Source organism: Globicephala melas, chromosome 1, assembly GCF_963455315.2.
Source record: "Globicephala melas chromosome 1, mGloMel1.2, whole genome shotgun sequence".
Classification (NCBI taxonomy): Eukaryota; Metazoa; Chordata; class Mammalia; order Artiodactyla; family Delphinidae; genus Globicephala; species Globicephala melas.
The window spans coordinates 145,428,402-145,438,871 of record NC_083314.1 but is presented as its reverse complement, the minus strand read 5'-3'; the positions used below and the strand labels follow the sequence as shown (position 1 = coordinate 145,438,871).

The 10,470-nt window shown below is 48.9% G+C and overlaps 1 protein-coding gene across 6 annotated transcripts in view; it reads right to left on the bottom strand.

Annotated features, from left to right (window-relative positions):
• Positions 1-573: 573 nt before the first annotated feature.
• The window catches only part of TTC39A (tetratricopeptide repeat domain 39A), a 52,648-nt gene continuing 42,751 nt past the window's right edge, over positions 574-10,470 (bottom strand). For 5 of the 6 annotated variants that reach the window (XM_030870088.2, XM_030870092.2, XM_030870089.2 and 2 more), the window contains 6 exons: positions 8,189-8,280; positions 6,123-6,243; positions 3,877-3,988; positions 3,342-3,456; positions 2,348-2,464; positions 574-1,832 (listed from right to left, as the gene is read on the bottom strand). In XM_030870088.2, the coding sequence (XP_030725948.1) occupies positions 1,709-1,832; positions 2,348-2,464; positions 3,342-3,456; positions 3,877-3,988; positions 6,123-6,243; positions 8,189-8,280 (681 nt within the window). In that variant the 3' untranslated portion in view covers positions 574-1,708. Of the gene's footprint in view, positions 1,833-2,347; positions 2,465-3,341; positions 3,594-3,698; positions 3,748-3,876; positions 3,989-6,122; positions 6,244-8,188; positions 8,281-10,470 lie in introns of those variants that run through there. The other variant, XR_009565361.1, reaches the window with a different exon arrangement.

Here is a 10,470-nt window from a genome sequence, read left to right as displayed (position 1 = left end):
TTTTGTCTAGTTCTAACAAAATAAACAAGGAGTCTTCCTTTCATAGCATTTCTGCTGTGACAGTACAGTAAGTGCAAAAGGGGACTTGGATGAGGGTTTTCGGCTTTGCTTTCCTAATGAGAATATGCTTTACCTAAAACCCATAACTTCATTCAGCATCAGCCGCAGGAAGCTTGGTTGTGTATTAATAGATTAAACCACCTAGCTTCTGGCAAATGCTCAGAAGTGTTTGCTAAATACAGCAGGCTGGAAGACTGGAAAAGTTGTCTTGTGGTTCTTCCTTTACAGAAACTGCATTCAGTGTTTGAGGAATCACATTTCCACAGATGAATATTTTTACCAGGAAAATGGTTAAGTTGAAGTATGCTGTTGTTAGAGTGTGAATGGTAAAACTTGGTGTTTGTTGGTCACTGAACTTGAGTCCTCACTTTAACAGTCCCACTGGGTGCAAATTCAGATGCTTTTAGGCACCAGAAAGATTATAAGAAGTGTTGAAAAGAGCCTCTACTCAGCTCCAACTGATTGTTGCCTTGTGGGAATGAGGCCCAATATTGCCAGATTATTAAAATAAGATGCCAGAAACCAGATTTATTTGTGAAATCTCCCCATTTTAAAATGTTAGTAACTTATTCTAAAAATTTTAAAACATCATGCTGGCTAAATAAAACATGCCTGAGCCATATATGACTTCTGATTCAAACTTTCTGCCCAGCCTAAGAATTCAAGCAACAACATATTTTACTGAAATAGATGTTGCATGATCTCTTAAAGTGTATAAGTTTTATTACTTAAATATATCTTTTCTCTTAACTGAAAAATCTGAAACACACAAACAGGCCAAGAATAACCATTCTGTTTCTAAGAAAAACGCTGTCGGTAAATAAGTCTACCTCGAAGGGAAATACAGAAGATTTTTATGTTTCATAAATCATTCCCAGTGGTTTCAATTTGGCATATAGCAGACTGGTGTCTGAGAAACTTTACCTGCCAAACTTCTTGGCTTTGGCACAGAAAGGGCCACAGGGCTCCCCCTTCCTTCAGGCCTCGGTATCGCTATTCCTTAGTGGCGAAGATTGATTTTTTTTTTTCTACAGATGATGGACTCAAAATTATCTCACTAAAAAGATGTGTTTGATTTTTTTTAAATTGGAAAGTTGTTACAAAGGGAGTGTAAGAAGGAAGGTAGTGGGAGTGTGTGAAACCTCTATGTCCAACCCCCAGAAACCTCAAAGCCTGCAGTGCAGATCCTCCTTTGGGTCCTGCCAGCCCTGGAAGCTGAGACCTCGCTCAAATCTGAAAAGCACTTTGGCCCTTGGCATCATAGATTTGCCTCCACATCAGTAGGGGTAAAAACAGTGATTTACAGGTGGTTGGTTGGTAGTTTTTTCCAAAGCTTTGATCCCATCAATGTATTTCTAAGGAAAATGTAAACTGTTTATACATTCTCTTAAACATCACAGTGAAAAACAAGTACCCGTATATGTGATAGGGTAGGCAGAGGGCTCCAGCAACTCTGTCCTTGGCAGAGGCCCTTGGCCACACTGGTGAAAATGCCAGCTTCGCTTCTGCACAGATACCTATGTTGTGTCATCGCACTGGAGCACTGGTGGACCCCAACGGCAGGGCAGGGGGAGGGGATCTTTTTGAAATGTTTCCAGGAGCTCTGTCCAGCTGACTCTGTCTTCCAGCCTGGGAATGCTGCACAAAACTACAAGGGCATTGATGAAACCATGGATCTGTTGCCATTCTCTAGGGAAGACTTGGCTTGGAGTGTGGCTGCCTGGATTCGAAAATGTGTCCTTGATTCCATGGAATAATTCTTATAATTTTGCCTGGAAGAAGCCAGAGAATCAGACACATGAGGCTGCTCCAGGAAGTGCTTTTCCTTTAGTCTGAACTGTGGGAGCCCACTAGCCAAGCAATATTTTTAGAGGCTTAGATCCCTACCTCTGTCTAAAGAAAGAGTTGGGCCCTGACTAATAGAGATTACCTGTTACCATGCCCTCTGGTGCCACTGTTGGTCCCTGAGCTTGAAGGAGTGGTTTCAAGAGGTAGATCCAAGGGCTGGAAGGCAGGAGACCTGCATCTTCACACCAGCCCTGCAGCTGGCTTGTGGTGTGACCCTCAGTCCCTGATGCTGGGATATCAATTCCTCATTGGTAAATTGAGGAAGAGAACTCCCCTATGCCAGGTGAGAGCTGCGTTCCCCAGGGACATGGGCCCAGCCTCTGGGCTGCCTATACTGCCTCTGCCTGCACCCTCCTCCCTCACTGCTGCCTGGCCTCTTCTGCCCATACCCTGCACTCCATGGGGAACAAAGGACAGACCAAGGGCAATCATGCCTTACTTGGCAGTTTCCAAGAGTTTGACAGCCTCTTCATTTCTGCCTTGCTCCATAAACAGCAGGGCCAGCTCCAGCAGGGCATTTGGGATCAAGTAGTGGTCATATTTAATCCTCTTTTCACTGCAGGACAGAGGAAAACATGGCTTACAGGCTCTGCTCTTGAGACATCCTTCAGGCACGTCCTTCAGACTCCTCCTGAGCCTCTCCCCAGTGGCAGGATCCAACTCATGGTCTTGTGGGGTTTTCTGATCTGAATTCCAGTTTGGGAGGGTTCCCACTACCTAGCCCTAGAAAGGCTTAAGATTCCACAGCAAAGCCTTCCGATCCTCTGCACCTGGGGCCCCAAGTCCCTGACAGCCTATGGCTCATGTCATAGGCTGAGCCCTTTCCCTCTACAACCTCACCCAGGCAGGGAAGGACCTGACCACTGTCACCCAACCTCAGGTGTCTTTCCTGTGTCCAGGCATTTGCACATGCTCTACCTACTCCACTTAAAACTCCTCCTTCCTTGCTTTCTCTGCCTGGTAAACTTCCCAATTTAAGTGGCATCCCTGGAAAGCCTTTCCTGGTATCTAGCATTATTAGGTTTAGGTCCCTCCTCCTGGCACCTGCTGTCCTCTGCTTTCCTCTAGCACAGCCCCTCACCATACCAGATTGAGTTGCCTGTAGCTGTCTGTCTCTCTAACATCTGCACTCCCCAAGGGCAGAGTTGATAAATTACAAACTCCAGGGGGCACCATTCACACGAAACTCATTACGGATGGCCTCCTGTAGTTGGGCAATCTGGTGGCCCTAGAGGACAACGTGGGAATGATCTGTGCCCAGCAAGGGTCCTGGCACAGGATAGACACTAGTACATGTGGAGCGAGTAGGGGTAGTCCAGAGTCAGGCATTGTGCATGTGTGCATGAGGAAAGAGAAGCCCAGAAAATGCTGCCCTGGAGCCACGGGCCCAGCAGCAGGCCATCTGGAGTGGGAGTGGCCACAGAGGCACTTACTTGGCAGAGATGCTCCTGAAATTCTCCTCGGCCTCCTGGACACGGCCCAGATATTTCAGACACAGGCCTTTCAGCAGCTTCACCAAGCACTCATCATCCACTGAGTACTCATTCTCTGAGAATAGGGGAGTGAGGGAAGACGACAGGTTTGTTCATTTTTTCAGCAGTTACTCATGGAGCCCCTACTCTGTGCTGGGCCCTGGGGAGACAGAGGCGGCTCACACATGGTCCCCATCCTCAGGGAGCTCACATCTGGGGAGGAAAGACAGATACTGAGACGATGACAATACAGTGATACCAGGACTGATTGAAGGAAGCCCGGGGGTTGTGGGAGCCCAGAAGAGGCCCTGACCCTACCTGGGGGACAAGGGACAGCTTCTTGGAGGAGCTGCCACTGAAGCTCAGTCTGGAAAGGCAAAGGACAATTACCAGGGTAGAGAAGTGAGGAAGGACGTTTTTGGTAGAGGGAATCTTCAACTGTAAAGACCTGTGGTCTGACCCAGCCTGGCAGGTTCAAGGGCCTGGGGGTAGTCACCTGGACCCTTTTCCAGCAACTCTTCAGTCTTGGTGATAATCTCAAGTATCCCGTCTGTGAGTTCCGGCTGCTTCCCAATCACAGCGTAGCCATTCCAAATGTACATCATTTCCTGGGGGCAGGGGAGCAAGTCAGTCCCAGCTTTCCTCCCCATTGGGGCCTCAAGTTTCCCCATCTGTAAAATGGGTAGCTCAGATCAGAGGATCACTAAAGGCCCTTCTAACTCTAGAAGTCTCAGCCCAGCCTTTGAAGCTGTGGACTTGAGGGAGTTATGGGGAGTCTTATCTCTTACTTACTATTGAGATCTCCCCTTACCCCAGTGAGAATTTAAGATGGACCCATATTCTCACTCTTCTGCTCATAGGTGCTGATAGTTTTCAGTTACTTTTCTGCTCATGGCTTCCTGGGGCACTACTCTGCTCTCTCCCAATCTCTCTGTGCCCACACTCTTCCCATTCTTTGAGGACCAGGTCATGCCCCACACTCTCCAGGGAGTCCTCCTCCTTGCTCCAGCTAATAGGGCCTCCTATATTGGAGGAACCGTAATTTACTTAAGCACTTCAGGAGCTTAAGACCATGTTACCTTCTCTCCTATTTTGCCAAGGCACTGAGCGTGAGTATCCATCTATGAAACATACCTGATGCCTTTTTTTGCCTTAACTGCCAGGAAGTTCAGAATACTAAATCAAATTTTCATTCTAGTAATTGTGTTAGCTTAGATTAGCATTTCCTAAACTATCAAACCAGGCAATGGATGTGAAAGTGACTTGTATACATAAAGTTCTAGAAAGACTTTTGTTATGTTCCAGGGAGGGATTTTAAGTTTAGACAAGGTTTTATCAAGTTGTTATATGGTCTCAAGTTAGCAAGTGTTCCATTAAAAGATTGTTCTGTGGCCAAATAAGTTAGGGAAAAACTGCATCTTCAAGCTTCTCCTTGGAGACCTACCATACAGATTAGCATATAAAGGCTCCAAGGTCTACGGTATATAAACTTTGTTTAGGCCAGTCTTTCCCAAATGTATTTAATCACAGAAATCATTTTATGCACAAATAACATTTTTCAGATTATAGTTTTGGAAATTCTCCCCTAAATTTCTCGTATAGTTGCTTCCCCTGCCCCCATTTGATAATTGCTTTGTTGTATATTTTAACCTGTAAAATAGCTCAGATTTTATTTAAAGATATTCAGGATACGAGCTCTAAATAAATTCTACATAAATATTGAACTTTTTGATTTCTAAAGTGTTTAACATGTTTTATCAGCTGATTCTCATAACTGCCCTATGAAATGGGCAAGGAATATATTATTATTTACATTAAGGGAAAGGGGGCCCTACACAGGGTCACACAATTAGTGAATAGCAGAGCCAGGTCTCTGAAGCAGCACCCTTTCTACCTTTCTGGCTGCCTTATTATTTGAATAACAAGGACTCTTAACAAACTAGAAACTTCTCTGATGCCTGCTCAAATCATGCATGGAATTAGCATCAAAACCATGGTTCAGAATATGGGCTCTGGAACCAGACTACCTGGGTTCAAATTCTGGCTAACTCACTAGCTATGGGACTTGGACAAGTTATTTCATTTTTCTACTTACATCTTATCTACTTAGTAGATATTTTATCTTCCTCCTTATCTATTAGGCCTTATTATCCCCTTCTGTAAAATGGAGATGCCACCGGCACCTACTAAGAGGGTTGTTGTGAGGATCAAATGAGGCCATAGGCAATGGGTATAAGGAGCCTTGAACACAGCAAGTGCCCAATAACGATGCCAGCAATTGCTGTTATTTCAGAGTTGACTGTAATATAACATGGTCCCAGCCTCAGAAAATCTTGGTCCAGTGAGGGCGGGACACTGTAAACAACAATTCTAATCGTGTGACAAGACAGAAACAGGGTGGAAACACAAACAGCCAGGGGATGCCTCTGCCCGGGGACAGGGGTGTGGGGCTGTCTGGGGGGGCTGCTCTTTCTGCCTTGAGGTGCCTGCAGCCTACTCACCTGTCTCTCCACCCCCATCCCTAGTAGACCAGTGCTTTCTCAGAGGTTGAGGCAGGCTCCAGCTCATCTGTGTCCCCCACCCAGTACCAGGTGAATTGTGAAATCCTCTCCAGGCCCCTGAGGCATGAGGTCTTCTTCCCTCATCCACTTCCCCCGGGGCCAGTGGCTATATCCCTGGCTCTCAGCTCATCCCCACAATCCCAAACTGGAGTTCAGAGCCAGTCAAGACCCTCCTACCCACCAGAGCAGGGATGGGCAATGAGATAGGTTTGCGGGAGAGGTAGCGTCTGGACTTCCGGATGGCAAACTTCTCTGTAGGTAGAGATTTCCCAGCAATCTTGAGTTTCAGGCCCGGCACAGCTCTGTGGAAGAGATGAGGAGGGTGGGGAGAGGGCGAGAAAGTGCTAGGAAGGACAGAGTCCCCAGCCTCTGCTTGGCCCCTCTCTGGGCCTCAGTTTCACCATCTATATGATGAGAGTGTTGGACTCATAGCCTGTGGCTATGGCCTTATTTCACAGGCCCTGCCCCAAGACCCGAGCACTTCCTAGGGCTAGGCAAGGGGCTCCTCCGCAGCAGCGGGCGGAGGTGAGAATGTACACAAACCCCCCAGGCCTGCTCTGCCTTTTAGTTGTCCCTCTCTACTCCCAGCCCCCATTTCCTAAGGGCCCAGTGGAAGTCTGACCCTACTTTCACAGAGGAGATTAAAACTCATAAAGGGAAGGACCTGCCCAAGACCACACAGCACAAACCTTTCATTAACTTTGGCCACGTGAGTTGTGGCCTCCTCAGCTGTTCCCAAGGGTACGGTAAAATGTGGTATGCAGCTGGGCAAGCCTCCACATCTGGGGCCTCACCCACCCAGCTCCGCCTTACCCTCGATCCCTGCCATAATCGTGGGGGTATGGCTGTGACCTTCAGAACCTGAGCTGTCCAGGCCCAGCAAACAGCTGGACCTAGTTGTGAGGTCCCCCACCAAACACCTCCCCTGCTTATTCACTGTGGAACCTCTCTGGGCCTGCTTTCTCATCCCTAAAATGGAGACAATGATATGAAAGGGAGAAGTTGTTACCCCCAAATATGCTTCTTAGGCATAAAGATTATTTTAGGCTGATTCTTTTTAAGAAACAGCAGACACACAAAAAGCTCTGAAAACCTAGTAGAAGTTACCTTTTTGTACGAGACATTTACATTTATAAGGGAAATCTCCATTTGTAAGGTTATCTCTCTCTGTACCAGGAAGAGGAGGATAACTAAATCTCTAGAAACTTATCAGTGGAGAAGGCAGAGACTTAAATCTGCGTAACAACCACATACCCTCTTTTACCTGAAAACCTCCCGCAAATGGCTCCCTATGCCCCCAGATCTTTTGTCCTTTAGCTGGAGATGCACTTAAGGTAATGGCTCGGGCCATTTCAGAGGGTTAGTTAGCTCAGTCTTCCTGAGTCTCTCCCACGTATACAGGAGTTAGTAAACTTCTGTTTGCTTTTCTCCTGTTAATCTTATTATGAGGGTCTCAGCCAAGAACCTAGAAGGATGGAGAAAAAATTACTCTTCCTCCCCCACAGATTCTTACCCTCACAGATCTTCTAGAAGAGTTACATTAAGATGGAGACACAAAGTTACTCAGTAAATGATAAACGCTCTGTGACTGTGACAGCCCAGGAAGCTAGGGTTACCTAGCATGTTGCATGTTGGGGCCAACCCTCACCATGACTGGAGGAAAGCCCTAGGCTCCATCCTCAGCCTGCCATGGCTGAGCCCTGCTCTAGGCCCTTTGCAGAAGGCAAACACAGTAGTGCAGATAAGAATAAAAACAGCCGCCATTTATTGGCTCCAGGCCCTACCCCAGGCTCTTTAAATCTGTCCTCTTTGATTCGCAGAACGACACTGCAGAGGCAGAGGTTGTTATTCCCATTTTACAGATCCTGAAATTGTCCAAGGTGACACAGCTAACAAATGGCAGAGGCTAGATTTTATCCTGTTTATGTAATTCCAACTCTGCTTTTCTGAGTGGATCAGGTTCAGAAGGAACCTCTCTGGACCTCAGTGTCCACATCTGTCCTACTCTGCAGGTGAAAGAGGTTCAGTGGAAAGAATGTTGACAAAACCACTTTTGTGAAAGAAAACCTCTGAATGGATTCAAAGGGCTCTCACCAGTGGCAGCAGGAGGCCCCCGGCTATGGGAGGGAAGGACAGGCACGTGGGGTGACTTTGGGGGAGTGTCAGGGAGACGACAACTCCACCACCTCCCTCAGCTCAGGCTGGCTGTGGGTAGGGCCTACGACGGGTTGCAACGGTCGGACCCACCTGAACAGCTCCACTTCGTCATCCCCGAACGGCTTGTAGTCCTCCTTCCCAAACATGCTGAGGTAGGCGGCCTTCATGTAGATGTAGGTGGCCTGTGTGAGGCAGAGCAACAGTCAGGTGTGAGCAGCCTGCCCTCCAATCGCAGTCCTGAACTGGCACCAGTACCTTACTGGAACCTCACTATGGCCCAGCATAGTAGCTGACATTATATTATCCCCAAGCCCCAGGGGAGAAACTGGGCGAGGAAGCCGAAGCAGCTTGAGGATTTGAGCTAGGAGTTAACTCCACGATGGGCCATGTCTAAGCAGCTGCCCTCTCCACTCTGAAGTAGCAGGGCAGACTCAAGCAACTAGAGGATGCACGGGGTGGTGCTGAGGATAGGATGGAGACACAAAGACGGGGCAGCACGGGCTGCAGGGAAGCAGCCACTTCAGACTGGGCCCTTGAACGCCGATGGGAAGACTCACAGAGACAGAAGAAGGACCTTCCAGGCAAGGGGAACAGCCTGATCAAAGCCGGGGAGGGCAGAGATGTGTGTACGTAGGATACAAATCACTAGCATAAAGCATGGGATGTATACAAGAAGAGGTGTGAGGCCAGAAGAATAAACAGGGCCCTGGGTCAGGGCTCAGCTCAGGGCCCCTTGTTGATACTGCCTTGCTGTGTGCCAGGCACTCTACATACATCACCTCACTTGATCCCAAAGACAATGCCAGAAAGGAATCTGTACCCCACCTCTACTTCCTGGGACAGCAGAGCTGCTAGGAGCAGAGCTGGGAGTGACCCCAGGTTTGTGTGACTTCAAGGGTCTGCCCACTGGATCCACAGCTGCCACTGACAGCTGCCACAACCACCCCCCCACCCCCGGCCAAAGATCCATCCCGGAAAGCCGCTCCCCTTTGCCTGAAGTCCAGTGCCAGGGGAGTCTGGCTCTGTGCTGCCCTCCAGTGGCCAAGTCTTGAACCACAGCTCCTGCCACCTGGGGCAGCTACCCAGCCAACAAGTGTAGCGGATGGAGGAGGAAACGGAGCAGGACATCCTGGAGTCTAGTCTTAGGAGAGAGAAGGTGGGAAGCAACCTCCACCTGGGAGCCCCACCCTGCTGAAGCCCAGGGCTACTCCCAGTTCCAGTCTGCCCTCAGCACCGCAGTCTGCCCTTCACAACATGAGGAAAAGCTGGTCTTTGTGGGGAGAAGCTCCCCTCTGTGAAATCTGTTCCCCATCCCATCTGTAACCTCCCAGTGTCATCTGTGCCTTCTCCCTCTCCCCGGCCCTGGTAGTGAGCCACCAAGCCCTCATGATTTTACCTCCCATATAGCTCCGAAATCCCACTGGCCTTGCCCTAGCCCTCACCTCAATTATTGAACCAGCCTCCACAGCATCTCCCTGCTCCGGGCCACCAGGGATGTCTTTCTGCTGTCCTAGTTCACATGGTTTCCTAACTGATCTCCTGCTCCCCTCCTGGCCCTGCAAGCCATTTTCCACACCACCTGCCACTCTGACCTTTTAGAAGCAGATCACATCAGTCCCTCCTAGACATCGTCTCACGGTATCCCATCGCACTTAGGAGAACATCCAAATGCCCTGTCATGGCCTGCGAGACCCTGTGTGGTCCGCCCCGTTTCCTCTCCAGTTCCCCTCCACTGTTGCCCCCTCACTCATTATCACTCTAGCCACACTGGCCTCTGGGCTGCTTCCAGAACACATCAACTCACGGCTTCAGCTTCCTCCCCCTCTTGCCCTAATATCTACCAACGCCCTCTGCCTGGACTGTTCTTCACGGAGATGTCCACATGGCTTGCTCCTTCACTTCATTATGGTGTCTTCTCATAAAAACCTCCCCTGACCACCACACTGTTCATCACGCCCTGCACCCGTACCTTACCCGATTTTTCTTCATCGCACTTGCTGGAACCTGACGATATCTTACACTGTACATCATCTATTTGTGTGTTTCTTGTCTCTCTCTCTTCCCACTAGAACATGAGCCTTGAGGGGACCTTTGCTTGGTTCATTTGTGTATGTCCTGCCCTAGAACAGGACCTGGCGTGTGAGCGTGCCCAGCGACTGCAGGAGGGATTTCTTAAAAGCACAAATCTAAGCCACAAGCATGGGCTCCCCCACTGTCAGACTGAAGCCCAAACAGCCACTCAGGGTCCTTGTGACCGGCTTTTCTGGCTCCTCCTCTTCTGGCCACTCTTCCCCAACACTCCTGGAACTCACCTCAGGCCTTTGCCTGTGCTGTCCCTCTGCCTGGGATGCCATTGTCCTTTCTCTGCCAGG